This window comes from Mytilus galloprovincialis, chromosome 12, assembly GCF_965363235.1.
Source record: "Mytilus galloprovincialis chromosome 12, xbMytGall1.hap1.1, whole genome shotgun sequence".
In the NCBI taxonomy this organism is placed as follows: Eukaryota; Metazoa; Mollusca; class Bivalvia; order Mytilida; family Mytilidae; genus Mytilus; species Mytilus galloprovincialis.
In genome coordinates, this window is record NC_134849.1 from 1,682,439 (window position 1) to 1,710,390 (window position 27,952).

Below are 27,952 nucleotides of genomic sequence, written 5' to 3' on the forward strand. Positions count from 1 at the left end.
TTACCAGGCATGCGCCGGAAAGTAAACATCAGTACGTTGATGATTTTCTGTAACAAAAGACAAAAGAAGAAAAGAAGAAACCATCTTAGTTGATCACGGATAGTCAAATCTGTAACTGATTTGTTCTAATTATTAGTTTTTTTAAATGAACCGGAAGTAAATATTCCCCGCGAAAATGAGGCAATGGACAGCGTGAAAAATGTAAACAGAGCAAAAATCATGTTAAAAAAATGAGTTAGCGTTGTCGTTCTCCTTCCACTGATATACAAATACATCTTTACACTTAAATTGAGTTCAAGTGTAAGGTGTAGGAAATTTACCTTCAAATTATTTTGACCGAGCAAGAGACAGAGGCTTGTCTCAAATTATTTTGTAAGTTTCTTCTTCTTCTTCTTCTTCTTCCGAATACGGGAGTAGACTCCTAGGTAGGAGTGTAAAACTTCCCGGTACTTGTGTGCTATGTACATATGGACTTAATTTAAAAATAATATGACAAAGAAAAATCATTAACAATAACATATATACATTATGTACAGTGGCTTTGTAGTTTAATAAGTTGTTGTGGATCCTTCAAGTGTTAGAGTGGATATGCCACTTTTGAAGGATTCCAGGGTGTCAGACATACCTATTGCTTCAGGTAGTGAGTTCCAGTCCGAAATAGTGCGAGGATAAAATGAAAATTTATAGAAATCTTTATTTGTAGATATTTGCTCTGCACATCCATAACAAACGGACATATTATAAACATGTGTGTCTATCCCAATATTCAGGAGCCTGGAGTTCAGTGGTTGTCATTAGTTCATGTCTATCATATTTGTTTTGTTTTAAATTATATTTAGAAATATTTCAGCATTCATTTTTTAGCATTCTGCTTCTTTATTTTTTCCACCACTGGACAGGTCTTGAAATACACCTTATCGCTAATCCCGGCTGACCCGGCCTCTTGAACTTTTGACGCATACAACAATCACTTTTCCATTGTGGCGTCAGATATTTTGTTTTATGACATCAAGATTTTACGGGAACCTGTGTGATATCCAGTAATGTCGGACAAATAGCGATAAGATAATAATAATAATAATAATAATAATATTTTTTTCAATAAAATATCAAGCATATTTATAATTACAATACACAATGTATATATATACGATACATAGACAATACTAACACATAATATTGTAAAATATACTGGCATTTTATGAGTCCAGTATCCTTAAGTGTATGAAACAATTTGCTGATATTTTATCAGGGATAACCCATGAAAGCTCTAAAGCTTGTTTCCAATGGGGTCCCTTCATGTAAACGGCTTATAGTGTTCGGCATACAAAAAAAGATAATACACAAATTAATATGACATAAAAATTCATATAAAAAGAAATTTATATAAAAATATGATTAATAATATAAAAAGGAGTCTGATTAAACCACACTATAACTTTTGGTTAAGTGCTCTTTGACGCTAATTTTGAAATCTTTTATTTTCTTTATTTTTTTAACCTTATCTTCCAATCTTGTATGCCATTAAAATAAAATGTGTCTTTTTGTTGACTTTTTACTGGAGGAACCCAGAAGTTATATTCACTATTTTGTGTGAAATAGTGATGTAAATGTCTCACCTTTGTAAAATTTGAATACATATAATTTGGATAATGGTGGTAATAAATATTATGTACATGGTTTAATCTCAATTGTTTAACACGATTTTCAATGTTAACATAACCAATACTATTCAATACATTATGGTCAACTTTTGATCTATATCCAGTGTTTTTTATAAATCTAACATATTTGTTTTGTAATACTTGTAACTTATCTTTATATTTTTTGCTGACACCAGCATACCATGCAGAACAGGCATAGTCAAAATGACATTGAATTAAAGCTGTTACTAAAGTCTTTCTTGATTGTTCTGATAAACATTTTGCCTGTCTGTATAGGAACTTCAATCTTGAATTTATCTTTTGAATAATATTGTTTAAAAATTTTTCTCCAGAAAGAGAATTATCTATATTAAGGCCTAAATATTTCACACAATTTTACAAAGATGTATTATAACGGGTTACACAAATTACCAAATAACACTGTTATTGTCCAAATAACACGTGTAATAACCGAATAACACTTGAAATTTTAACATTAGCACATATTTGTGACTTTTATACATTGATTATCAAATAATATTATATTAAAAGTTTATTTGATAACTTAAAAATGATTTACAGCAGGAATAATTTACTGTGAATATAATCTCTGCATAAACATGACTAACCAGTATAATTTCACCTCAATTGTTAAAGATACTGAAACAAAGGATATCAACACTGCCTGGTGAACCCACCACCTAGAGGCAAGATGAAAAACAAAACAGCAGTTGTCTCATCCAATAACAAGTTAATGATGCTATCCAAGCTTGGTGCTCAATAAAAAACTTTAGGCACTAGTATCATTAAAGGAATTATACACGTACAGGGAACTGTTCCTTCACCATACTACATATATGCATTTGTACTCCATTCAAGGCACACATGTTATTACATCAATAATGCTCTAATTTATGTACATTGTACAATACTATGAAAGTTGATGCATTGTGGCATATACGTGTACTAAAAGCAATTCACGTGCCACGAAGATATCAATGTTACTATGACATTTGGTTACTCAGCAAATGAATTTCTACTTTCTATTGTTTATTCTAAATTAAACCAATATGCACATCTTTATCATGTTTATTGGTACTTCTCTTAAGCTGCCTTACAATGTTCCATTAGACTAATAACCTCAACTTCAATAAAGAGAAATAACAAAAAAAAAAACCCATTGAAGCTAAACTCAAAAGTTACTTAAACACTTAATATCGACTGTCAAACTTGTTTTAAGAGACCACTTTATGGAAAGCAAAAAAGCGGTCTCTTAAGACAGGTGGTCTTTTAATACAGGTTCAATTTACAAATGATGATTGATATGTAATATACTACAGAATGGCAGACTCAGAAATTTTTATAAATGGGGCCCACTGACTGACTAAGAGGGGGCCCCCTCCAGGAATCCGGGTCCGTTCGCCCTGATTCATGTTCGCCCTAGTACCTGTTCGCCCTGATACCTGTTCGCCCAGGGTCCATTCGCCCTGATTTTTTATTTTTATTCTAATTGTTGTCTAGTTGCATTATTTTAAGTATTTGAAGAAAATATGTTAAAGTTTGTTGAAAAATTAACAGAATATTTATATTGCCGCAATTAATTTGTCATTAATTTTTCCCTTTGATTTGCAGAGTAGAATACTGGAATACAATGTATTTATCTTTATTGATATTTGCTAACAAAATAATTGTATTCAGTCAATCACGAATGTATGCACTATGACTAGTCTTAGACTAGAGTATAAATAAATGAACTTGTAAATTTTATCCGTTTCATAATTTACAGTTCGTACTACATCATTGTTTTTATTAATTTCAAGCTGAATATTTTATCAAAACAAAACCAGGTATTCAAATTATTTTGTCATTGAACAATTTATGATCCTAAACAAATCCATAAATTTCAAGAATATACATGATATAATTTACCATAGAAATATCTGAATAAGTTTATTCAACTTCATGAAATGCCTTCCAGAGGGGGGTCCGGGGGGTTTTGACGATCAATGTATTTGAATGGGAGCATATAGTTGGAACACCAGGGATGATCCCAGGTGTTTTCAAACGGGTCCCCTGAACATCAAATTGGGAATTTTTATCCCAATTGGGAATTTTTTATGCATACAATCTAAAACGAAATAATATCATTTTCCTGACCTGTAAAAACGGAAAATGTATATTAAGTTTCACCTGAACACTGCTTGAAGAAGTTATTGGATTCAGACCAGGGAAGTTGTAATACATGAATACCATGAATACCATTGCACATGATGCACTATCATCTTAACTTTGGTAAACAAGGCATATATACTAGCTAACATAAACCTATGGCACTTAAGCAGTTTAGCTATTTATTCGAATTTCAAATTATCTCAAATTATCTCATAATATATAAGATATCTTATATAACATATTAGATTTTTATAAGATATCTCATTTAATATATGAGATATCTTATATAATTTATTTTTTTAAAGCTATCTTATATATAATATGAGATATCTTATATTAATGAGATATCTTATATACTTTATACTTAGATATACTTATAAGATATCTTATATACTTTATAAGATATCTTCTAAAGTTTATAAGATATCTCATTAAGAATATGAAATATCTTATGAATATTTTTTATACAAGATATCTTATATAGTTTATTGGATATCATCTTAAGAAAATTATATAAGATATATTATATGAATTATCTTATAATTTCTATACGATGTCTCTAATAATATATCTTATATAATATATATAGATTCTACCACTTCATCGAGTGTAATACGATATTTATCCACTCGAGACAGTTAAATTTTCAAATTTAAAACGCAAGGCTTGCCCGAGCATTTTAAATATTTAAAATTTAACTGTCGAGAGTGGATAAATATCGTATTACACGAGCTTTGGAGGCGGAATCTGTTTCTCTAATGATTTTCTAACATTATGCAGGCAAACTTATTCCTTCTTTTCAAATGATCTGCAAAAAGATGTGTTCTTTCTATGTGACGTCATCAGACATGGTCGCCTTTTTTCATGTCGTCACAATAGGAAATTCAGAGGAAAGCAAGAACATTCGACGTCATAATCGGATTTTAACCAATGAAGTACTGAGATCAAACAAACCACACATTGATTAAATTTTTTTTATACAATGGGTGCAGAAAGAGATAAATTGACGAAGAATTAGAGAAATAAGATATATCTTAAATAATCTTTTTTATAAGAAATCTTATATAAATAGATATCTTATATAATAAAGAAGATATCTAATATCGATTATAAGATATCTTATAAAGTTTATGAGATATCTTGAAGTTAGATTAAATAACAAAATGGCTTGCCATATTAACCACTGAAAAAAATCATCCATTCAGTATTTTGTCAACAGATCATCTTTATAAGCTTACCTTGATTCAAATGGATTTCAAATTGATCTGGCCAATTGTCAAATTCAGAAAAGCAATTACAAAAGGTTATATACTTATATTTAAAGCAATTGCACCAGGCACCAGTGAACTTTAAAATTATTTGGATCATTTTTTATATCTTTTGAAACAGTTCCATAATGATGAAATCGTATTTCAGGGGGGGCTCATTTCATGAATGGTCCATCGTCAACATTATTTTCAAAAACGCTCAAACTTATGTCTTTTGAATTTGAGGATATAGAGTAAAATATCAAATAATTTCTTTTACAAAACAGGATTTAAGTAAGTTACATAAACGGCTCTGCTGGGCGATCTGCTTTTATAAGATCGGCGCCCATTAAAATTGATTCATCAATGTTATATCAAAATTTGAATTTTTTCTTTGCCGAGGTCTGCTTTGACACCAATTTTGACAAAAAGCATGTTTTTGATCAACCTGCTAAGCGATCTACTTTTGCGAATTCAAATACTCCCATAAAATTTTATTCAATTGAATCCGACTGCTAAAATTGTTTACCTCACGTTGACATAATTTAATCGTTGTTAATAAAATGCGTAAAAACCATTCTCTTATATGGAGCTGAGACTTGGAAAACAACAAAAATCCTGCTTCATAAACTTCAAGTCTTCATTAACAACTGCCTCAGGCGCATCCTTAACATCAGATGGCCTGAGAAGATATCAAACAAAGATCTTTGGGAAAAGACCAACCAATCCCCAGTTGATGAAGAGTTAAATAAGAGAAAATGGCGATGGATAGGACACACACTGAGGAAGCCAAAAACTAACATTACAAGGCAAGCCTTACAGTGGAACCCACAAGGAAAGCGTAGCAGGGGCAGACCAAGATACACCTGGAGAAGGAATGTTGCAGCCGAGATGGAGAAAGAAGGGTACAAGTGGCACGATCTGGAGAGGCTAGCAAAGAACAGAACAAGTTGGAGAAATATCGTTAGTGGCCTATGCTCCACCAAGGGGCAACAGGATTAAGCAAAAAAAAAAAAAATGCGATGGTAGTCAGCATTCTTATCCGGATTTTACTACGTTTTGACGACAAACTATGAAAAATTATAGTTGCGGTGATAGGGGACTGAAACTTTTTCGGAAATACAGATTTTTATTTTATTTTCCTGAATTGGGAATTTATATTCACTAACATTTTTTTGGGGCCGCTGGCAGATTTAAGGGCCGCTAAGCGGCCCTAAACTATATAGTGGAATCATCCCTGAACACCCGGGAACACCCCCCCTTTTTAAAATGGCTGGTTCCGCCCCTGCCCTCAATGACCTCAATACTAATATTTTTAAAGTAGGGCGAACGAACTCAGAGCGAACGGACCTAGGGCGAACATGTTATTAGGGCGAACGGTCCCGATACCCCCCTCCAGTCACGCCTCAAAATTTTAGTAAAACTACAAAATCACAATTTATTACAAAATTTCTAATTTGCTACTTAAATAAGTTTAAAAATCACTCATTTAAGTAAGTCCCCTGACTGATAAGTGAATTCATAATTGACCAACTCTTTTTATATGTTTTATTACAGAGTAACAGACAGAAATGCTATTGAATTGACAACAGATTATGGCTTCTGATTCCTCAAGGTATCTATTTAAAACAATACAGAATAATTACTACAATGGTAAGGCCAAATAGAAATATATGTGTGGTTCTAGTTACCTACCTATTTTTTTTACAACTTAATTTAAATGTTAAAAAATTGTTTCATATATTGAACAGAAACCAATGAAAAACCTTATATGTTAACCCTTAATCAGTGAGTCAATTTAAGCCAAAATATTTAAATGGTGCTCTTTGTTTAGGAGGCCTTCCAAGAGAAAGTCTACAGCTCCAGGCGATGCTGACAGTTCATCAGCTAAACAAGTAAGGAAGTGCGAGCGTACAGGATGTCCGGCTAAAGCACCAATATGTTTTGCTTCATCTTCAGAAAGGTATGTTTATTGTTCTTATTTTTGTCTTTCAGAAGAGATTTAAAGAAATTGCACATAACTAGAGCTCTATGTAGTTAACAGATAGCTAGACATTTTATAACCCTTAATGCCAATGGAAATTGAAAGTTGCTTCTCCTTTACTATGCTTACACATGAATATTTTAAAGGGTCTGCGGGCAAGAAAAAGTTTAATATATTTTTCTCTTTTTTGTGCGTTTAACTTTCACAAACACATGCAATGTTTTTCTTCATATATTATTTTCTTAAACTACTGACAGGACATTCTTGAGAAGAAAAAATGACTATATTTTTATCTATATTGTATTATGAGCCTTTTTAAAGTTTGGGTGTGATAATTGAATTTTTTGTGAAGAAATAATCAGACAATTAATGCATCATTATTAATTGTCTTCAAAGAAAGTCTTACTTTATAAATTTTTTTTGACCTTAGTCCAAAAACATAGTTTGAAATTAAAATGAAACTAAGAAACTCTGATATTATTAAACACCAAATTCTTCAAACAACAATAAACATTAATATATATTTTTGTTTTCAGATGTGTTGGGAATGGTTACACTTCACGATGGTATCACATGTCGCAGTCAGAACATTACTGTAATGAATGCTTTGATCACCACTACAGAAGGTATCTTATATAAAACATACACTATTTCAGAGTTACCTCCCATTAAAAAGCCAATTTAAAACAATTAAAAATCAAGCAAAAATAAACTTTGCTTGTTAAATATTGATATAAAAAAATATATTTTAATCTTATAAATTTATTCTTTTAAATGAAAATTCACTATTTTTATTTGAATTCCTCTTAAAAGTTTGCTTATTTGATTAAAAATCTGGACTTTAGGTTATTTACCAGTTTACAATCCAAGATGATAAAAGACCCCCATATTTCCTTAAATGAAGCATTAATTGTCTCTAAGTTCAATTGTCCATGTTGTTGAAATCCCCTACTGGTCGATTATCTCCATCTCAAAATGAAAATTTGGGAAAAAATGTGTTTATGCCCCACCTACAATAGTAGAGGGGCATTATGTTTTCTGATCTGTGGGTCTTTTGTCCATTAATCTGGTTGTTTGCTTCAGGTAAGTTTATGGTCAAGGTAGTTATTATACCCCACGCAACGAAGTTGCGGAGGGTATAATGTTTTTGACCCGTCCGTCCGTCCGTCCGTCAGTCCGTCAGTCCTGTTTCTTGTCATCGCAACTCCTCTCAAACCACACAACAGAATTTCACGAAACCTTTTCAGATAATAAGGACATACTATGTAGTTGTGCATATCGACGGGAAATTGCGATTCAATTTTTTTCTAGGAGTTACGCCCCTTTGAACTTATTTACTTTAATGTACTACTGCAACAGTTTGTCATCGCAACTCCTCTCAAACCACACAACAGAATTTCACGAAACCTTTTCAGATAATAAGGACATACTATGTAGTTGTGCATATCGACGGGAAATTGCGATTCAATTTTTTTTCTAGGAGTTACGCCCCTTTGAACTTATTTACTTAAATGTACTTCTGCAACAGTTTGTCATCGCAACTCCTCTCAAACCACACAACAGAATTTCACGAAACCTTTTCAGATAATAAGGACATACTATGTAGTTGTGCATATCGACGGGAAATTGCGATTCAATTTTTTTTCTAGGAGTTACGCCCCTTTGAACTTATTTACTTTAATGTTCTACTGCAACAGTTTGTCATCGCAACTCCTCTCAAACCACACAACAGAATTTCACGAAACCTTTTCAGATAATAAGGACATACTATGTAGTTGTGCATATCGACGGGAAATTGCGATTCAATTTTTTTTCTAGGAGTTACGCCCCTTTGAACTTATTTACTTTAATGTACTACTGCAACAGTTTGTCATCGCAACTCCTCTCAAACCACACAACAGAATTTCATGAAACTTTGTAGATAATAAGGACATACTATGTATATTGACAGGAAATTATTATTCAATATTTTTTCTTATACAATTTTTTTTTCTTATACTTAATTAATTTCTCTAATGACAATGTGGGGACGTGGGGTATGTGAGCGTGCTCACTAAGGTTCTTTAATTGTTGAAGTTGAAGTCCAACCAACTTCAAACTTAGTACACATGTTCCACATGATATGATCTTTCTAATTTTAATGCCAAACACAGTCCACTGAATATAGAAAATGAGTGGGGCATCTGTGTACTGGGGACACATTCTTGTTGATATCTTAAATATCATTTGCAGATCAACTACAACCAAGATTATAGAATAGAAATCTCATGGCAGTTCCTTGTTTTCATGTGTTTTCAGATTTATTGTTGTTAATTCCACATTTTTTCATTTCAGCCACAAAGATGGATATGCTGTGTTTGCTCTATGGAAAAGAAAATGGAGTACGTACGGGACGACAGACCCTAATATAAAGGCCTTCATGATGGATACGATGTTACCGTACTGGGCTCAGTGTACACAGTGTCAGAAATGGCGACAGATGTCTAAAGACTCTAACATATCACCAGACTTCCTCAAAAAATATGTTTGTGGCATGTCTACCAGTGGTATTACGGTACATTATTATAGTAAACAATAAATTAAATGGTAAATTGTTTGTTAACTAGCAGGGGGCCTCAGTGGCAGAGTGGTCTAAGTAGTTACTTCTGTGATATAGCCCAAAAGCATTGCTAAAAAGTGGCTTTAATATACAAGAAATCAAAATCAATTGTAAAGTAGTAACTATTATTATATGACTATAAATTTTCTGTTTTCTCATTGGCTAAAAGCATAGGAAATCCTCTTTGATAAAACATTATATTCACCGCGGCAAAAATCACGAGAGGTTAATATAAGATTTGGAACAGCGTCCGTGTACCTAAATATAGAAACGGGGAATTCTCGTTAGCTATTTAAGGGATGTATAAATAAAATGGTTTTTAATTGAAAGACCGAATAAATATCAACCAATCAGCGCTCTCGACATAAAATCGTTTCGATCTCACAGACCACAGTTACATGTTTCCGGCAACAAAGTATGGCTGGAGCAGCAGAATTAGCTACTGAAAAACGCTTTTCATCTTTAAATAATGAGGAAATTAAGAAGATTTTGATAGAAAAGGATTCTAAAAATACTCGCCGATCAACAGATTCTAGCGTGAGGACATTTAAATCTTATTTACGAGAAAAAATCTACCTGAATATTTCGAGAATTTGCCAAACAATGAATTGGACAGTATTTTGTTTAGATTTTATCCTGAGGCTCGCACGGATCTAAAGACAGACTTAAACATGCCTAAAAATCAAATCCCAAGCATGAAATAAAAACAGTCTAGGCAAAATACCATCTAACCAAGGATATATTTCACAATCTAAAAATATTAAAATGACACTGAGAACTAAAGAGTCATATAATAAAGCAATTGTTGACTTTTGATATCAGTTGATACATAGAGAATAATACATGGCAAAATCCGTATCATATGTCGTATCATCCCGAGACATCAATATCAGCCCAAGGGCCTTTAGGCCCGAGGGATGATATTGGTCGAGGGTGATACGGCATGGGATACGGATTTTGCCATGTATTATACGCTTTATCATATGTTTCAACAGAAGAGTATTATATGAACTGTTTTCTGATTCATAACACTGGGTTACCTTCAGATCTACTTTTGTCTTGTTTCAATGGCCTTAAAAAAAAACTGCTCAATTACTAATCTGAAGCACCTTGGTTACCTTACAATTTACGTGCTGTTGTTTTAAAAATAGTTTGTTTCTTTTTGTATTTTTTATAGTTGCATTTAGTGTGCCAAAAAATTAGAATTTTTTTTGACGTTCTTGACGTCACATACAATATGAAAACGACGTTCGTGACGTCACATACCAAACATTGACGTCATAAAAAAAAATTGAGGAAAATTTTTCAAAAGCAAAAAAAAACCAAAACTGACTTTATGTAAAAAAAAAAAAAAAAAAAAAGTAGGGGTGTGATAAAGGGTAGGGGTGCGATAAAGGGTATGCAATAAAGGGTAGGGGTGTGATTAAGGGTATGCGATAAAGGGTGCGCATCAAAGTTGCGCGATATGGATTAAACAGCAGGCTATTTATCACATATGCAAAACTACTGTATTTACTACTAAACATATGATACAATGATTTATCAACCCCAGAGATGTGATATTCACCTCAGCCAATCATTGTATCATTGTATCAACCTCATCAAAAGTCAATAATTGTATATTGATAACATATAATTCAACATTTTAAGTAATATCAAGGTATTATAATAAAAGTTCCTGAAAAGACAATAAAAACAAAAAAAAAACCAAGAAAACTTATGGCATGCTTTATGTTCCAAAAAATAAAATGATAATCAGCCAAAAATGCCAATTGATATAATACAGGGTTTCTGAATTGGGACAGGTTCATACAGAATGGTTTTTAGGTAACATCTTTAACATTTATTGCATAGACCTTCAAAAAAGTAAAACTAGCTGTTTACATACATACTTATACATATAGCTCTAACATGCTTCTTGAAAATAGTTTTACAGTTACAGGAGAAAAGAGTAACATTTATTTTGAATATGTTTAATAAAAAAAATACAGTGTAACCTGTTTTATCCAACACACTGAGAGACTAGACAAAAATTTTGCATTAAGTAGGGTGTCAGAATACTTAGTTTTTTTTCTGCAAGGATAGGCATAAATTGGGGCCATAAAAATTTGTCCGTTTAAGCAGGATGTTGTGTTACTCAGGTGTTGGATTAGACACATTCCCCTGTACCTATAAGATAATCATGAAAATAAAGAAATGATGATAATGACCATGTACCATGTACCATGATTAATAATCCATGAAACAAAGTATGTCTTTTCTAATTTATATTATTTCCTACAGAAATCCAGCCAGACAAACTCCTGTGACAGTCCTGAGGATTATGTAAGTAAAGCTATGAAAAGCGAAAATATAGTACACTATGTAACGCTAGTAAGTAAATTGCTTTTGTTTCTAGATGAAAAAAATATGTTTTTTTGTTTCTGGATAAGAAAAATTAACTTTTGTACTAGATAATTCTTTCTATTTGTTTTTGTTAGGTTATACTGTTGATCAGCCTAACTTTTTTATTTATGTTTGTAGAGAGTAGAGTACACCAAAGATTATAATTGGATTACACAGTTGATAGCACCACCATATTTGAAGAATTCACCAGCTTTCCCATTCTTGTCGTCTTATTTCCCTGATTGTGTTGGAATGTGTGCCATTGACATGGAAGTCTTCAGCCAATCAAAATCTCCAGGTTAGGCTAAATAATTTTTTTTTTGTGTTTCCTATTTCCCTTCCTACCCCCTAATTTAGAAATACATACCTAATAGGTATGTTTATGCCCCATTTATGAGCATTAGGTTTTAGTCTGTTAAAAGTCCAAAAGTGTTCTACAATGATCACCAGTCCTTTAGCTTTCATTTGATGCCAAAAATACCTAAATATCCTACATATTTTGAAAGTTACACTCAGGCATAGGATCTATTTTGCATTAAATATGTACTACTTTCTGGTATGTGTTTTCTGGCCGTATAACTTTTGTATAATTTCAGATATGCCAGCATATTTATCTCCCTGTGTAACTTTTGTATAATTTCAGATATGTCAGCCTATTTATCTCCCTTTGTAACTTTTGTATAATTTCAGATATGCCAGCCTATTTATCTCCCTTTGTAACCTTTATATAATTTCAGATATGCCAGCCTATTTATCCCCCTTTGTAACCTTTATATAATTTCAGATATGTCAGCCTATTTATCTCCCTTTGTAACTTTTATATGATTTCAGATATGCCAGCCTATATATCTCCCTTTGTAACTTTTGTATAATTTCAGATATGCCAGCCTATTTATCTCCCTTTGCAACTTTTGTATAATTTCAGATATGCCAGCCTATTTATCTCCCTTTGTAACTTTTGTACAATTTCAGATATGCCAGCCTAGTTATCTCCCTTTGTAACTTTTGTATAATTTCATATATGCCAGTCTATTTATCTCCCTTTGTAACTTTAGTATAATTTCAGATATGCCAGCCTATTTATCTCCCTTCGTAACTTAAGTATTATTTCAGATATGCCAGCCTAGTTATCTCCCTTTGTAACTTTTGTATAATTTCAGATATGCCAGCCTATTTATCTCCCTTTGTAACTTTTGTACAATTTCAGATATGCCAGCCTAGTTATCTCCCTTTGTAACTTTTGTATAATTTCATATATGCCAGTCTATTTATCTCCCTTTGTAACTTTAGTATAATTTCAGATATGCCAGCCTATTTATCTCCCTTCGTAACTTTAGTATAATTTCAGATATGCCAACCTAGTTATCTCCCTTTGTAACTTTTGTATAATTTCAGATATGCCAGCCTAGTTATCTCCCTTTGTAACTTTTGTATAATTTCAGATATGCCAGCCTATTTATCTCCCTTTGTAACTTTTGTATAATTTCAGATATGCCAGCCTAGTTATCTCCCTTTGTAACTTTTGTATAATTTCAGATATGCCAGCCTATTTATCTCCCTTTGTAACCTTTATATAATTTCAGATATGCCAGTCTATTTATCTCCCTTTGTAACTTTTGGTATAATTTCAGATATGCCAGCCTATTTATCTCCCTTCGTAACTTTAGTATTATTTCAGATATGCCAGCCTAGTTATCTCCCTTTGTAACTTTTGTATAATTTCAGATATGCCAGCCTATTTATCTCCCTTTGTAACTTTTGTACAATTTCAGATATGCCAGCCTAGTTATCTCCCTTTGTAACTTTTGTATAATTTCATATATGCCAGTCTATTTATCTCCCTTTGTAACTTTAGTATAATTTCAGATATGCCAGCCTATTTATCTCCCTTCGTAACTTAAGTATTATTTCAGATATGCCAGCCTAGTTATCTCCCTTTGTAACTTTTGTATAATTTCAGATATGCCAGCCTATTTATCTCCCTTTGTAACTTTTGTACAATTTCAGATATGCCAGCCTAGTTATCTCCCTTTGTAACTTTTGTATAATTTCATATATGCCAGTCTATTTATCTCCCTTTGTAACTTTAGTATAATTTCAGATATGCCAGCCTATTTATCTCCCTTCGTAACTTTAGTATAATTTCAGATATGCCAACCTAGTTATCTCCCTTTGTAACTTTTGTATAATTTCAGATATGCCAGCCTAGTTATCTCCCTTTGTAACTTTTGTATAATTTCAGATATGCCAGCCTATTTATCTCCCTTTGTAACTTTTGTATAATTTCAGATATGCCAGCCTAGTTATCTCCCTTTGTAACTTTTGTATAATTTCAGATATGCCAGCCTATTTATCTCCCTTTGTAACCTTTATATAATTTCAGATATGCCAGTCTATTTATCTCCCTTTGTAACTTTTGGTATAATTTCAGATATGCCAGCCTATTTATCTCCCTTCGTAACTTTAGTATTATTTCAGATATGCCAGCCTAGTTATCTCCCTTTGTAACTTTTGTATAATTTCAGATATGCCAGCCTATTTATCTCCCTTTGTACCTTTTGTATAATTTCAGATATGCCAGTCTATTTATCTCCCTTTGTAACTTTTATATAATTTCAGATATGCCAGCCTATTTATCTCCCTTTGTAACTTTTGTACAATTTCAGATATGCCAGCCTAGTTATCTCCCTTTGTAACTTTTGTATAATTTCATATATGCCAGTCTATTTATCTCCCTTTGTAACTTTAGTATAATTTCAGATATGCCAGCCTATTTGTCTCCCTTCGTAACTTTAGTATAATTTCAGATATGCCAACCTAGTTATCTCCCTTTGTAACTTTTGTATAATTTCAGATATGCCAGCCTAGTTATCTCCCTTTGTAACTTTTGTATAATTTCAGATATGCCAGCCTATTTATCTCCCTTTGTAACTTTTGTATAATTTCAGATATGCCAGCCTAGTTATCTCCCTTTGTAACTTTTGTATAATTTCAGATATGCCAGCCTATTTATCTCCCTTTGTAACCTTTATATAATTTCAGATATGCCAGTCTATTTATCTCCCTTTGTAACTTTTGGTATAATTTCAGATATGCCAGCCTATTTATCTCCCTTTGTAACCTTTATATAATTTCAGATATGCCAGTCTATTTATCTCTGTAACTTTTATATAATTTCAGATATGCCAGCCTAGTTATATCCCTTTGTAACTTTTGTATAATTTCAGATATGCCAGTCTATTTATCTCCCTTTGTAACTTTTGGTATAATTTCAGATATGCCAGTCTATTTATCTCCCTTTGTAACTTTTGGTATAATTTCAGATATGCCAGTCTATTTATCTCCCTTTGTAACTTTTGTATAATTTCAGATATGCCAGCCTATTTATCTCCCTTTGTAACTTTTGTATAATTTCAGATATGCCAGCCTATTTATCTCCCTTTGTACCTTTTGTATAATTTCAGATATGCCAGCCTATTTATCTCCCTTTGTAACTTTTGTACAATTTCAGATATGCCAGCCTAGTTATCTCCCTTTGTAACTTTTGTATAATTTCAAACATGCCAGTCTATTTATCTCCCTTTGTAACTTTAGTATAATTTCAGATATGCCAGTCTATTTATCTCCCTTCGTAACTTTAGTATAATTTCAGATATGCCAACCTAGTTATCTCCCTTTGTAACTTTTGTATAATTTCAGATATGCCAGCCTAGTTATCTCCCTTTGTAACTTTTGTATAATTTCAGATATGCCAGCCTATTTATCTCCCTTTGTAACTTTTGTATAATTTCAGATATGCCAGCCTAGTTATCTCCCTTTGTAACTTTTGTATAATTTCAGATATGCCAGCCTATTTATCTCCCTTTGTAACCTTTATATAATTTCAGATATGCCAGTCTATTTATCTCCCTTTGTAACTTTTGGTATAATTTAAGATATGCCAGCCTATTTATCTCCCTTCGTAACTTTAGTATTATTTCAGATATGCCAGCCTAGTTATCTCCCTTTGTAACTTTTGTATAATTTCAGATATGCCAGCCTATTTATCTCCCTTTGTAACTTTTGTACAATTTCAGATATGCCAGCCTAGTTATCTCCCTTTGTAACTTTTGTATAATTTCATATATGCCAGTCTATTTATCTCCCTTTGTAACTTTAGTATAATTTCAGATATGCCAGCCTATTTATCTCCTTCGTAACTTTAGTATAATTTCAGATATGCCAACCTAGTTATCTCCCTTTGTAACTTTTGTATAATTTCAGATATGCCAGCCTAGTTATCTCCCTTTGTAACTTTTGTATAATTTCAGATATGCCAGCCTATTTATCTCCCTTTGTAACTTTTGTATAATTTCAGATATGCCAGCCTAGTTATCTCCCTTTGTAACTTTTGTATAATTTCAGATATGCCAGCCTATTTATCTCCCTTTGTAACCTTTATATAATTTCAGATATGCCAGTCTATTTATCTCCCTTTGTAACTTTTGGTATAATTTCAGATATGCCAGCCTATTTATCTCCCTTTGTAACCTTTATATAATTTCAGATATGCCAGTCTATTTATCTCCCTTTGTAACCTTTATATAATTTCAGATATGCCAGTCTATTTATCTCTGTAACTTTTATATAATTTCAGATATGCCAGCCTAGTTATATCCCTTTGTAACTTTTGTATAATTTCAGATATGCCAGTCTATTTATCTCCCTTTGTAACTTTTGGTATAATTTCAGATATGCCAGCCTAGTTATCTCCCTTTGTAACTTTTGTATAATTTCAGATATGCCAGCCTATTTATCTCCCTTTGTAACCTTTATATAATTTCAGATATGCCAGTCTATTTATCTCCCTTTGTAACCTTTATATAATTTCAGATATGCCAGTCTATTTATCTCTGTAACTTTTATATAATTTCAGATATGCCAGCCTAGTTATATCCCTTTGTAACTTTTGTATAATTTCAGATATGCCAGTCTATTTATCTCCCTTTGTAACTTTTGGTATAATTTCAGATATGCCAGTCTATTTATCTCCCTTTGTAACTTTTGTATAATTTCAGATATGCCAGTCTATTTATCTCCCTTTATAACTTTTGTATAATTTCAGATATGCCAGCCTATTTATCTCCCTTTGTAACCAGTGATCAGTCTGAACCAGCTAGATGTTTTCAGCCAGGAGCTATGGATGAATTAGAACTAGTAGAATTCCCTGAGTTTGCTAAAGTTCCCACACTTTATTTAGCTATCAGAAATATTTGTGTGACGTTGTGGAATTTGAATCCAAAGGTGAATATGCATACTGTGGATTCATTTCTTTTCTTGTACTGATGAAAACTTTGACTTTTCATGGATATTTGACTTTGTGGTTTTGCCGAATCAAGGTCTGCATATATAAAACTTATAGGTTTATTGTTATTTGTTGCATATTTGATTTCAAGATTCTCCTGTAGCAACAAAATTCACAGAAATTGATATCCAACAAATGATAAGAATCCACAATATTGTGGAACATATAACATATGGTGTAGAGTGTTCTCTCATTTCATTAGATATGATATTTCATGTATGAAGCCTTGTTTCTATTTTAGGTATATTGGGGGTATAATTCTATTTATATGTAAATTGACAGTTGATATTAAGAATCTTCCTAAATATAAATCCTAAAATAAGTTGTTTCAGTCTGAAGTTACTCCACATGATGTTATGTATAACAATTATGGAGGATAGGAAATAGACTGAAATAAGTTCCATTTGAATCAATTTTTTTCCTAAAAAAAGTATGTAGGGTTTTTGTTTAATACCAGAAAAACAAGTTCTCAATATTATGTTAGAATTTTGTTAAGTACAATTTAAAATACACAGAACATTGAAATTGATTAATGCATTATATATAAATTAAGGACTTCCAGTCAGTCAATACTTTATATATGGACCTGTTAGATAATATATATTGACAGTATGACACACATACTTCTTCTGTGGTCAATGTAATCAGAACAGGTCCAGATATAACGTATTGACCTTTTTAAAAGTCCATAATTGATAAATAACAACTTACATATTTTATTTCTGCTTTATAATGTTATAAAGATGCACCACTGCATATATCTTTTTAAACATGTCAGTTTGAAATTCAAGTAAAGCAGTACAACAGTTAAGCAGGTTTGTTCTCAATTTAAGATAGCATCTTCACTAGAGCAAAACAACTCTTGAATTTAACATTTTTTTAATGTAGAAAAAAAGGAAATTGGCAGGAAACTTGCTTTACATCAGGCTATTTTATAGCTTTCATAAACTTTATTTTCAATACTCAAATAAAAGGCATTGAAATTGAAGACCCATTGATGGCCGTCAGCTGTTGTCTGCTCTTTGGCCGTCGTGTTGTCTCTTTGATATATTCCCTATTTCCATTCTCAATTTTACTTACAGGTTATATAACATAGAAATGATCATAATGTACTTGTGACTGACAAAATTATGATATGGTGCAGTTTGCTTGCATATCTTATTTCAAAAGTAAGATTTGTGATTTCAGAAATTGTTGCGTACCAAAAATTTTCTTAGTCTTTTTGAAGAACAGGGTTCTTTTTAACTTGCTTTAAACAAAAATATTTTTAGTCTTTTTGAAGATCACGGTTCTTCTTTTATACTTGCTTTAAACAACACGTTTTGCATCTTGTAGAAATGGTTATCTCTTGATAGATGTGGACCGTTTATCATTTGCCGTGGGATGACACGTATCTGGTGTATAAATAGCCTAAGTAATGTATTATGGCACCTGACAAGACGAGGCCTCATCAACTTTGGACTGTTGTCATTACCCAAGGAAATAGACTTCATGCCAAAAGATATACTACCTCAGGTTTGATTTACAAAATAAATTGGAAGAAATAATTTTGCATTCTACTTTTGTCGGATCTTTTGTTTAAAAACAAGCAAAATGGTTTTAGCCATATCATAGTATTACCATACTTGTTGTATTGTTGTATTGGGATTATTGAATACTGTAAACACCTTATTTTCGTTAGAGATTTACTTTAGTGATTAGAAAAATAACACGAATATAAATCGTCGCTAATATGTAAAACTTGGATCGTTTCTAAAAAAATGGTATAGAGGTCAAAACTCAAAATAAAGTATCCTCGAAAAAATAAGTTGGTTTACAAAAGACATACAGAAGTTTAAAGTTTGGTCTTCAGCAGTCCAAAGGTTAAGGGAGTTCGCTTCTCAGTTTCAAAGTAATTTACTTTTTAAATCACTAGTTTATATAGATAGGGGATTAATAAAGGAATCCAAAGAGCAGCAAAATATATAGGTCACTGTGCTTGTTTTCGTGATATATACCATTGAAATTTTGGCGGGAAAATATTCTCTCTTGACTTTTCATAGCTTTATCATTGACAAGTTGCAGTTCTCAAAAACTGTTAAAAAGTAATAAAATTGTATAAAACTTTTACAGATGGCTTATCATCATACATGTAAAAGATTTAAAAAAGAAAAATGGGGGTCACCGGGGAATTTTTTTTCAAGGCATTCACATTGATAAAACCAGAGGATTCCAAAAATCTGACAAAAAATCTAAAACATGACAAGTCAGCTTCCTTAAGCTTTCTATGTACTCTAATGTTTTAATGAACCATTATATTTTTTCAGGACAATCATGTGTTAATTATAGGAGCTGGAGTTTCTGGTCTGTCAGCAGCACACCAACTTAATCATTTTGGTTTAAAGGTAAAAATATGATATCAATATTCTGTGGTGAAAGGTCTTGCTACTTTCATCAATTGATGTCCTTATTAAGCTTTATTAACATCTATATAAATTTTAGCAGCTTGCATAAACCTTTATCATATATTGTTTATATCAAACTGCTTATATTTACCCTGTTTTTAACCCAATTATGGACATTATGTTTTCTGGTCTGTGCATCTGTTTGTTTGTTCATCTGTTTGTCTGTTATTCTGTTCATCCCGCTTCAGGTTAAAGTTTTAGGTCGAGGTAGTTTTTGAAGAAGTTGAAGTCCAATCAACTTGAAACTTAGTACACATGTTCTCTATGATATGATCTTTCTAATTTCAATGCCAAATAAGAGATTTTCTACCATTTTCACGGTCCACTGAACATAGAAAATGATAGTGCGGATTGGGCATCGGTGTACTGGGGACACATTCTTTTTTGTTTAAACTTATTTTATATCAAAATATACTGAACAGAGTGCGCTCAGAAGAAACAAGAAAAGCCAAAAAATGTTATGGTATTTTTCGTAGGCTAACACTCTGTGTAAAATATTGACAAATATAATGCCTATCAATGTTAAAATGTGCAAAGAGCATGACATGAATGAATTATTTCTAAAATTACCAGTCAGAGGTAATACTATTGCAAGTCATATTGATTTACATATACATGAAGATGTAAGTATTACTAGTACTGTAAACCAACTAATATTCCGGAGAGATTTATTTTCGCTTCTTTCACCAATAGAACAATATCTCGAATATAAATATGTAAAACTTGGATTTTTCCTTACTTAGCTAAGTAAATTTGAGAATCGCTAAAATTTATCACCGTAAAATGGTCTAGAAAAAGCTAGACGCAAAAAATGAATCCGTGAAAACAAGTTTATTTACAATAGTTAATTGTATCAAAGTAAGAACAAATTGTAAATAATTACTTGTTAGATTTAATTTTCTTTCAAGGATCGAATAATCTCCCCTTGATCTTTTCCAAAACATTCCTTATACAAGCAATTCTTTTTCACAACCTCTGAAATTCCTATAGTAATATAGATAAGATTAAAACAGCTTAACTTCAGAAGTCAAGTGAATTAATGAAATCTTGGCTATATTTCAGACAACAATATTAGAAGCTAAGGACAGAATTGGGGGCAGAATCCATGACGACTGTTCCTTAGGTTTGACTGTAGGTAAAGGAGCTCAGATCATCAATGGTTGTGATAATAATCCACTGATTGTACTCAGTCATCAGGTAAATAGGTTTTACTGTAATCCATGACGACTGATCCTTAGGTTTGACTGTAGGTAAAGGAGCTCATTATTTTTCAGAAATTATCGCATGCATTTATTATTTTGATTTTTTTTAAATGGACAAAAATATGAGATTAATTATTGCAATTTTAGGAAAAATGTGAATTCTTATTTTTGTGATACACACCCAGTCACGTTGTTAGCATTAATAAAAACCTTGCAATAATTGCTGAATTTACAGTAAGACTTTGTTTTTATTTTAAGACTGGTGTTCATATCAAGGAGCTGAGTGAAAAGTGTTGTCTTCTACAGAAAGGAGGAGAAAAAGTGGACGAAAAAACAGACAGTCAGATGGACTTTCATTTCAATGCTATTCTAGACATTATTGCAGACTGGCGTCGAAACAAAGAAATTCTTCAGGATTTAAATCTAATGGATAAATTTAATGAGACACACCAACACTTCATGGATGAGTCGCAATTAACTTTCACAAAACAACAAGAAACATTACTTTACTTTCATTTTGGAAATCTAGAATATGCTTGTGGTACGAGTTTATCAAATATATCATCTATGAACTGGGATCAAAATGAAGATTACCCACAATTCTCAGGAAGGAATGTTTTAATGGCAGATGGATTTTCCACCATTTTGGATAAGATAACAGAAAATTTAGACATTATTTACAACACAGAGGTAGGATTTTATTTCAGTGGCTGATCCAGAATTATATATGTAAGGGGGCCTTGCCTGCTCCAGTCGTGCTTCAGTGATTCCCTATATAACCAAATTTTTCCAACAAAAATTTGTTTTCTTAAAGTAAAATTTCATGATATCTAGAGAAAACTTTGACATGTTGCTTGTACTTTTTCGTGTTGTTAGCTGGCCAAGTCAGCTACCGCCATCACTTGGTGTCTGTTGTCATTGTAAACTTTAAAAATATATATTATCCTTTAAAATTACTTTGCCAATACTATTAACCAAATCCTCTCCTTATCTTGTAGATCTCATCAATAGAATACAGTGATAAAGTAGTAGTTAAATCATCAGATGGACAAAGCTGGACAGGGGATAAGGTAGGTATGAAATACTGCTGAATATGATATAAGAGACCATTTAAGGTGGTACCTAAAACCTTGACTAAAGTTACTAAGGCTCATTTAATTTTCCAAAGATTTTGACAAAAATATCAAAATTTCAAAAAACTTTTAACCATTATCTAAAAAAATTGGCAACAACTAATTGTGATCTATGACTTAATATGGATTAAAAAATCAAAGTGGTGTACCTATATAATAAAGAAGGATACGGCTACAAAATCAACACAGTACAGAATTTTTGGTCTTTATCATAATAAAACGTAGTTGAAAAAACTATCAATATAGGTGCAATTTGGGTACCGTCACATAAGACAAGTTATACTGTATTGACTACTGCAGAAAAATGATTCATCAAATGTGCATATGTTCCGGACCATATAAGTATTTGGACCATACGCGTATGGTCGGGTTAATTAACACTCTGTTACAGTTTACTTTTAATACCTTTGAACTCGTCATATAATATGATCGTTCATTAAAAAGACGCGATCATATAGGTAGTTTTATTAATTTATATTATGATAAAAAGATTAGCTAATTTTATAAAATAAAATCAAAACTTTCACATAGTTAATTTTGCTTACTTGTCAAAACAATAATAAACACTTTTTATACCGATGATCATTACCGATTTGTTATTACGAGTGAATGGCGACTTAAAAAAATTAATTCCAAAATTTCTTAATGAACTGTTACACAAGAAGTCTCTGGAAAGTAACAAAGTTTATATAGTTGTCTTGTGAATATGGTGTTTTGCAATCAGGTTACTATATTTGAGATCTAGAGCTTCTTAAAAACACTGTAGAATATGAAAAGGATCGTGCGCAACCAAGACTTGCAAAGGCAAACAAATATATGATACCATGTGAAAGTAAATATCACCCCAAGCCTCATGCCAGAATGAAATTAGCGATGAAAACTATAGCATCAATATTTATTTTTTTACAAATTACAAAAATAATACATTGTCATGTAAACAGCATTGTTTTTTTTTTAGATACAGTTTTTGTATTATTGAAACTTTTATAAATTAATTTAAAAAAATACCTATATGGTCCGGCTCGTTAATAACCAAACGAGTATTATACTCATATGTTCGGACCATATGAGTAGTCGTATATGGTCATGACCATACGCGTATGGTCCAAATACTCATATGGTCCGGAACACATACATTTAATATATATGATTAACTTAAAACACTTTCAAACTCTTAAATGATGCACACTAATACATATATACTGTGGATTCATTTATTTTTGTGGATACCAATTTTCGTGGTTTGAGGAAAACTTACATATTCGTGGATATTTAATTTCGTGGTTTTGGCAAAGTCTACAATCATTCCTTTACAAAATTTGTATTTGGTTGAACATTTGAATTCGTGGTTCTCCTGTACCCACGAAATCAACAAAAATTGGTATCCAACGAATATTAATGAATCCACAGTATATGACTACAATGTGTTACAATTCCCAATTGACTTATTTCACCTAGAAACGATAACTTTCATGCTGGCTGTTCAAAACACCTGCTCTGAAAAAACACATTGCAAGTCGTTAGCTTGTAAACATACAAAATGAGGGAGGTACACTGAAGAGCCTACACTTAAGCTCTACACTTACACACATAGGACATAGAAATTACCTTATTTGTCCTAATCAGGATTGATATAATTGCATCAATTATTTCTTAAACATTAAAACTTTTACCACATGAAATTGAGAATGGAAATGGGGAATGTGTCAAAGAGAAAACAACCTGACCAAAGAAAAAAACAACAGCAGAAGGTCACCAACAGGTCTTCAATGTAGCGAGAAATTCCCGCAAGCAGAGGCATCCTTCAGCTGGCCTCTAAACAAATATATACTAGTTCAGTGATAATGAATGCCATACTAATTTCCAAATTGTACACAAGAAACCGAAATTAAAATAATACAAGACTAACAAAGGCCAAAGGCCCTTGCATTTGAGTTGCTTCCCCTTATGTTGCAAAGTTAGAAAAGATTATATCAAACAAAAGTTTTCTGTTTTTTGGTAAAATACAACCATAAATATGATAAAACAAGTCACTCTCTATATTGAAATGAAAGTTCTCACACAAGAATTTTCCTACTACTCTCTAAATTTGCACATTCTATTAAAGATCTACACCCTTGGCCTATTTCGATTCGTCCAACTCGGGTTAACTCTAGTTGAAAGGTCAGTGCATGTGCGCAACCGTTCCAAATCAAAGTCAAAACTCTTCCATCCAGTTGACTATTGTAATGGAGGTGAAATTTTTTTTTGCTGAGCATTAAAATAAAAAAATATTACATAAAGAAAAATCCTGATCCTGTTTGCTTTTGAAAAAAAGTTTGTTAGTGAGTTAAAAAAGAATTGAAAAAAAATCATTCAAAGAAAAACAATTAATTTCTATTTTATTTCTAACCACCACCGACAGCTGATAATAAACTCATCATAGATAGTCATACCAGGAATAAAACTTAATATTTACGCCAGACACGCGTTTCGTCTACAAAATACTCATCAGTGACGCTTGAATCAAAAATTTTATAAAAGGTCAAATAAAGTATGAAGTTGAAGAGATTGGAGGACCAAATATACACATGAACAATATTGGCTGATTACGAAATACAGGCAATAATAAATTTCCCTTGTCAGCTTTATTCTTCGGCTGTATTTTGTCAAATACCAGTTTATTTGTATCACTTTTATTTGTTGCAACTACTTGACACCATCTTGAAACTCGACTAAACCTGCCCCGACCTAAGGTTGATGTCGAGTTAACTCGGGTAGGTTCAAAAGGTCAAACACAGGGGGTTCGGTTGTCAGTCGAGTAAACTCGATAGACTCTAGCAACCAGGCCTCACGGTCATAACATCTTTGAGCATGATTTTTGTACTCTGACTCAAAAATCAAGCAATCAAATTGCTGGATTTCATGTTTCGAGCATGATTTTTGTGCTCCGAGCACTGATCAAAGTTTTATGCCTTCAACCCCAGAGTTGGACGAATCGAAGTAGGCCCAGTTTTCTTGTATTTCTAAATCCAAGATGGAGGAAGACATGCTAATACTATATTTCACAAATATAAAATATTTTCTCTTTAGGTCATTGTTACCTTGCCTTTAGCAGTATTGAAGAATGGACTAGTCCAATTTAATCCTCCTTTACCACAGAATAAAGTTATGGCAATTCAACAATTAGGTGTAGGATATATGGAAAAGGTAATTAAATAAACAGCCTATTCATATTTGGGCATGGATGCACAATTCATTTCAGGTAGGCATAATATTATACAATATACAAAAAACAACATAATTTACAATGAAAACTGTAAACATAACTGAGGATACAGGAGTCCAGTTTTAAGACAGCAGACTTTTTCTTTACAAACAGAGACGAGTTTGTAAGTAACTCTATATAACAATAGTATATTAAAGCGTACCACATGTGTTCGCTTCACAATTATATGGATTATTCAAATAATATTGTGGAACAAATCTTTTTTTGGAGATCCATTATTGTGTCATTTTAACGTTTAAAATTTAGTTGAACTAATCTCCAACGAAACCATTGGCATGTGTTTCACATTAAAAATTAGGGACCTCTCAATCAAAGTCGCAAACTGTCAAAATAAACCATTATAGGTCAAAGTACTACCATCAACACCAAGCCTTGGCACACACTGAACAGCAAGTTATAAAGGGCCCCTAAAATGACTAGTGTAAAACCATTCAAACAGGAAAACCCGTTCTAATCTATATATGAAAACCGAGAAACAAGAAACATTTATGAACAATATCAACAAAAGACAACAACTGAACATCAGGGTCTCCAACTAATTTCAGTTTTTTTAATTTCTTTAATTAGATAGGAAGATGTGGTATGAGTGCCAATGATACACCTCTCCATCCAAGCCACAACTTATAAAAGTAAACCAGCATAGGTCAAGATACGTCCTTCAACACAGAGCCTTGGCTCACACGGAAATGTTCACAACTGCATTCTATTGACATCATTGTATAATATATAACTTCATATAATTTTAGGTTGTTCTACAGTTTAAAGAAAGATTTTGGTCAGATAAAAGTTCTCCTTCAGAGGTCTTTGGAAGAGTAGAAACTGAATTCAGTCGTAGAGGATTGTTTGGAGTATTTCATGATCTATCCAAAGAAAATGTAAGTAATTAAAAAATGTAGTCAATTTAAAATAGTAATCTGGCATTTTTCTACTTTCTGCTAAAATTGCAATAATAAAAATTAAATATAATTTCTGAGTTTACAATACATAAAAAATCTATAACTTTTTTCTTTGGGAAAGCTTACATACTTTATCCCTAATATCACATGATTATCATATTTACAATGCTTTTGATTCTGAAACAAATGTGATGTTCAGTCACTAACAAGAACAATCTTAGTTGTATTGTTATTAAAGTATAACTTTTCTTAAAATATTTTCATGACATTTTCATGGAAGAATACAATTTTGTAAATCTAAAATTCAGAGATTTATACGTGTGCATGTATATGTCTACTTGCATAAGGTACATTTCTGTCCTACTCATATTTAGCCAAATAAAGTGTAGTAAATAACCAATGAATGTTGTTATATGAAATATTGCATTATTACTGTAAAATCAGAAATTATTGCATGCATTTTTTATTGCGATGTTTCACAAATTGACAACATTTTGAGTTTAATTATTGCGATTACAAAAATATCTACATAAAGATCTATGTTTCTGTTATCAAAATGTGAGTTCTCATTATTGTGATACTCACCCAGTTGTATTATTCGCATTAATAAAAAGCTCGCAATAATTCCTGAATTTACATTACTTATAATGAAATCTGTCTATTTTATGTCTTTGTAGGCTAGTGGTAAAAGTTGTTATATCTTATCAACACATATATGTGGGGATAGTGTAGAAATTCTTAAACAGAAATCAGATGAAGAAATAATAGCAATGTGTATAGAAACTCTCTCAGAACTCTTCCCTAAGAAGGTAGGCTTAGCACATTTCTCCTGGAAAGGAGATACTTAAGGTGTAGAAATAATCTAAAACAGAAATCAGATGAAGAAATGATATCAATATGTTTAGATACTCTCTCAGAACTCTTCCCTAAGAAGATATGCTTAGCACACTTCTCCTGGAAAGGAGGTAAAAAGGAATAGAAATTACTCTAAAACATTGGCATACAAAACATTTAGCTATGCCATTTATCTAAGGTGGATGCGGTATAATACACCTTGACTATAAGTAATTTGGCTCAATTATTTTCATAAAAGTTTCACAAAATATTTACTCTGACCCTATAACAAAAATGTAAATATTTAAATTCCCCAATTACACTTATCAAAATCATGTATTTTCAGAAAGTTCCAAAGCCACAGAAGTACTTAGTAACCAGATGGTACCAGGACAAACATATACAGATGGCTTATAGCCACATCCCTGTAGGAGTTAGCGGAGATCTGTATGACGATCTAGCAGCTGACTTTCAAGGCAAAATCTACTTTGCTGGAGAAGCTACAAATCGTCAACATCCTCAATCTGTTACCGGAGCATATATTAGTGGTATGAGGGAAGCAGAAAAAGTGTTCACATCAATGGCAATCAGTTGATATTTTTAGACGTTAGGAAGAATTGTTTTTGTTGGAATTCTTTTGATTATTATGAGTATTAATTATTAGAAATTATCTGTCTTTAACCTGTAGAATAACTTTAATTGGCTTTGCTCATTGTTGAAAGCCCTACAGCGACCTATAGTTTCTTTGTCATTTGGTCACTTGTGAAGTGTTGTGTCACTTGCAATCATTCCACATCTTTT

At 32.0% G+C, this 27,952-nt stretch overlaps 1 protein-coding gene across 1 annotated transcript; it reads left to right on the forward strand.

Moving 5' to 3' along the window:
* Positions 1–152: 152 nt before the first annotated feature.
* LOC143055158 (lysine-specific histone demethylase 2-like) lies at positions 153–27,952 on the forward strand. Its single transcript, XM_076228297.1, has 18 exons — positions 153–372; positions 6,620–6,677; positions 6,897–7,025; positions 7,583–7,672; positions 9,381–9,600; positions 11,929–11,970; positions 12,169–12,328; positions 12,674–12,699; positions 17,140–17,313; positions 18,710–18,889; positions 19,681–19,758; positions 20,881–21,015; positions 21,279–21,710; positions 22,019–22,090; positions 25,226–25,342; positions 26,168–26,296; positions 26,995–27,126; positions 27,498–27,952. Exons 2-18 carry the CDS (start codon positions 6,658–6,660, stop codon positions 27,744–27,746), a joined length of 2,385 nt encoding a protein of 794 aa, XP_076084412.1. The 5' UTR covers positions 153–372; positions 6,620–6,657; the 3' UTR covers positions 27,747–27,952.